Here is a 4,605-nt window from a genome sequence, read left to right as displayed (position 1 = left end):
GTGGGATGACTTTGACATAATCAAAGATCAAGGTCTTAACCACAAGACAACTATGATGCCTCAGGTCAAAGGACTACTTTGCATTATCCCAACCATGAGTTCTTATGTGACATGGAATATGAGAACTCTTCGTTGATCGCGTTCAGTGAACTCATTCTATATTGAGCACCTACCGTACTTGTCTTGATGTCACACACACCAATGATTCGAGACTAATCACTCTCCCTGAGAGAAGACATAGTACGTACCGATCTTGACGGACTGTCAATGCCCAATTGGCAATCCTATGATCAGGAACGTTTAGGATGTGTCTACGAAAGAATGGTCTCAAGAATCTAACTTCATTAGATTACATTCTCTCAATCACAAATTCCTTGGACTTTATCGTTTAAGCATATAACATTTATATGAGACGGCTCAAACAATAATCTATGCCCTTTATATGTTAAACTAGATTAGTTTAACATGTGAAATGTCCATAAAGTATCATCACATGATTGGCTTTAGGGCACATTTCCAACATTTGGGTCGATTGAAGTAATTATATTGGCCTTCGGGTCGGGTGATGTAGGGGCCTCCGGGACGATTGAAGATTATTATATTGGCCTTCGGGTCGGGTGATGTAGGGGCCTTCAGGTCGATTATGATACCACTAGTTAGCACACTATATACAAAATACGTTTTATGAAAGGTTTTATGACATGCTAGGGTTTTCGGAAAACTTATTACGTATTATACTATTAGTTTTCATAAAACTTTGGGGGCTAGTATGTTGATAACTGTTTTATTATATATATGTCAACTTGGTCCACTCATGTTTGTTTTGTGCCCCCTCAGGACTTAGAATTGAGGCGTACAATCTTGATGTCAAGGCACTTCCGCATCGGCATCTTCGAGTCCTCTTAGTGTACGACCCATTCCTTGTTCATTCAATTTTTATATTATTTCTTTTAGTGTTCTAGATTAGATATGTGCTCTGAACACGTTCCTTAAATGCATATTCATTATATTTAAATTTACAAGTCTCATATATATTCATAGTTCTCGGCATTTGCATTCAACAAATGGCTTTCGTCACCCTCGGATGTCGGCCAGCATGTGCCTATCCTGGTGTTCAGGGAATATCAGGATCAGGGCGTTTCAGGCTTGTTAGTTTTTAGGTTCAACACGTGGTTTTACTTTTTTTATTTTTTATTTTTTGATGGAAAAGAAAAGTTGTGGTTTTACTATTATACTAACATAATAATATGATATATATAATTTTCACGAAAATTATTATTAACACTCTCAAAATCCATTTTGCATTCCAAAATTTCTATAATTAGAAAGAAAACTACACTTGTGATGAGTGCAAAATAATTTTTTGGAATGTTGTTTAAAGTTTCCATATTTATTAGTTTTTATTATATACTTTAAGTTAACTATGTTTTTCACCTATATTATAACGTATGAATGATAGTAGAAAGTTCCCATACATGTAAAAATTTCTCAAAAGATTTATTTTGTTTTAATACAATTTCTTGGCAAAAACATTGGAGTGCTTGTGTAAAATTTGACAATTTTCTCTGAGTAATGTTATCAATTGTCATTGATAATTCACTCTCTATACAAAAGAGTTCCAGTTATATTAGAGCGTGTGTGAACAGTAATGTTACTTTTTCATGCTAAATGAAATTATTCATTTTCACCACCTAAAAGTTAACTAATCTACGAAGCAGTTTATATATTGCTGATGAAAAACCCACCACCATTACATTCAAGCTTCTTTAATTAAGAAAGCTAAAATCATAGAGATTATTATGCACAATGTCAATTATTGAGACATTAATTGCAAGAATACTAGTCTATAACCCACCAAGCTTCCTGGACTGCCGATCAATGACATTGGCAGTAGTAGGGCTCTCCTCCAAAACGACTTCGTATCCATCCCCAAAATTCTCCATTCCTTGAGCCATCAGCTGCCAGAAAAGCCCACCCACACATGAGCCACCGGTACTGGCACTGTTGTATATGCCATTGTATAGTTTAGCAATGTAGGTGTTCCTCTTTTTTATGCTGTACCCTGGTAATGTATAAGACTTGCCAAATTCTCCCAAAATCAGTGGTTTCTTAACTACTGTATTGCTGTCTTGAATGTGTTCCTGCACCCATTTGTCTACAAAAGCCTCTTGAGCCTCTTCGCTTGACCCCGATAACCTGCAGTTGCGGTTCTCGTATAGTTGGTGACTCTTAATATTATTGTATATATGCATGGTACGTAAAAAGATTTTATAAACTTGACGGTCCATATTATTGGAATCAATGAATGAGTCCCAACAATTTGAATAATTTAAAGCGTGAACTGTCCATTTTAGCGATTTTGTATGTACCATTGCTCAGCGTAGATATGTATAGTGGCGAGATCGATCTGGGGAAGCAAGTTGCTGGCAGTGAAATCAGATCCATACTCTTCGTTACCAGGATTGAACTGCATCTTGTCCGGCGTTGTTTGCCCGTAAAATCCTTCAAGCCCTATCTCTAGTAAATGCTGACTGTCAATGGACTTAACGTGTGCAGCACCTTTCTTTCGGAGGCAGATTCTCTGCCCTCCCACTTCCCGTGCCCTCCCATACCCTCCTGTTTTGTATAGTCACGGTTAAGCCACATCAATATTTTTTATTTTATTTTTATAGAGATAATAAGACAAAAAAGAATAGTAATATAAAATGTTGACGTGGTTTAACCGTAACCATACAACCAGGAGGGCACGGGCAGAGAATCTGCCTCCCTTTTTTTCATCCATTGCTGTACAGATTAATACTTATTAAGGTGTTCAGATTCCACTAAACCGTATTTTACAACTAAAAAAGTTGAAAAGCAAAACTTAAATGTAAAAATACAAAACTGGAGACATCAGATTGGCGAGAGATTTTTCAATGTAAACGGTACACGAGATGGTACACCATGTGACACTATACAAATGGTAGGATATGTATGCTAAAAAGTTAATAACTTAAAAAATAAAATTTCCAACCACTCATATATGTGTAAATTTACCACTTGTCCCGTCATAACTCAAAATAACGAGGTTCATTTATTAGTTCCCACGCAAAGATGGTTGGATCATCTTTGTAAGCCACGTTCGTTATCGAGTTGCGTTCTCTTGAGCACAGTCTGTATAGGATATTTACATAAAAGCCAACACGCCATAAACAATAAAACTGAATCTACATTGAAGCGAAAAAGAAAAGATTGTGTACTCAAGCCTTCTATATTTGACTTGTATATGTATCAACTATCAGTGCATCTTTTAGTCTTTGACTTATAATGACATTGAAGGATTATGATTACTCCTATGAAAAACAATATTTGGAACATCGAATTATATTATATTAGGTTTCAAACCCACCCAGTATAATTATAATTATAGCATTCATGTGAATCTTTGCTCTCTTTTGAGATACAAAAATATTAGGGTATGTAGTATTTGAGTTAGGTCTCACAATAAGTCATGTGTAATTTGGTTTCCAACATACTATACAGGGTTGGGGAGTCAAACATAAGACCTTCCACATAGCAGAGAGATATGTCACTGGGTCGTTAAATGTAATAATAGTGGATGTGAATCTGTAACATATAACTAGCAATCGGCACACGTCCTCCACGTGTGCAACTAAATTTGTTTTTTATTTTGCTACAGCTTCTCATTAATAGCACGGATGACTATTCAAAAAAGAAAAAGACAAATAAAGAAAAGGGAAGAGAAAAGGTAGGAGAATGTGGGGAATGGAGAGAGAGGAAGAGGAGGAGAAAATTGGGGTTTATTTATTTATTTTTAAAATTTTAAATAGGGTATGCTATATTTACATGGCTGTGATGTTAGTATAAAAAGAGTAAAATTTGTGTTAGGCATAATTACTAAATTGTCCATGTTTTTTATTTTTGTTCAGTTCTGGTGAGAGGGTTAGCATGGTAATTTGCTGGAATTTTGGTTCACAAATAGGGTTTTATTAATATATAGTTAAGATTAACTAGCAAAACAGGGAAAAATTATCTATGATATATTAATTTAATGGAGAAAATTGTAGCACTGGTCCCTCAACTTTAACCCAATTGGAGCAATGACCCATCAACTAAAAATACATGACAATTGGTCCCTTAACTCATCAAAATGTGTAGCTATGATCCTTTTTGTCAACTAAGTCAGAATTCCGTCAAAATGAGTCATGTTGGAAGGGTCATTGCTACAATTGGATTAAAGTAAAGAGATCATTGCTCCAATTAGATTAAAGTTGAAGGACCATTTCTCCAATTGGGTTAAAGTTGAGTGGTCATTGCTACGATTTTTCTCATTTTGTTTTCCATATTTGCCCCTTGATTTAGCCTCACGTGTGTGGCACGTGACACTTATTTTGATGGAAGTTTTAACACAATTGACGAAAATGACAATAGCTGCATGTTTTGAAGAGTTTAGGGACCAATGGTCATAAATTTTTAGTTGAGGAACCATTACTCCAATTAAGTTAAAGTTGAGGAACCATTGCTACATTTTGCTCTAATTAATGATTTTAAGTTGAACCTACATAGTTAAACAAAGAGTAAATTCTTTTAGTACTATTCCATACG

General features: G+C 35.2%; 1 protein-coding gene across 1 annotated transcript; it reads right to left on the bottom strand.

The window, feature by feature from the left end:
* Positions 1-1,844: 1,844 nt before the first annotated feature.
* On the bottom strand, positions 1,845-2,473 carry LOC126633817 (putative mannan endo-1,4-beta-mannosidase 9). The gene is made up of 2 exons (XM_050304368.1): positions 2,370-2,473; positions 1,845-2,196 (listed from the first exon to the last, which is right to left on the bottom strand). Exons 1-2 carry the CDS (start codon positions 2,471-2,473, stop codon positions 1,845-1,847), a joined length of 456 nt encoding a protein of 151 aa, XP_050160325.1.
* Between the last annotated feature and the right edge of the window lie 2,132 nt (positions 2,474-4,605).

The sequence above is a fragment of the Malus sylvestris genome, chromosome 9 (genome assembly GCF_916048215.2).
Source record: "Malus sylvestris chromosome 9, drMalSylv7.2, whole genome shotgun sequence".
Taxonomy (NCBI): domain Eukaryota; kingdom Viridiplantae; phylum Streptophyta; class Magnoliopsida; order Rosales; family Rosaceae; genus Malus; species Malus sylvestris.
This window is presented reverse-complemented; position numbering and strand designations above follow the sequence as displayed.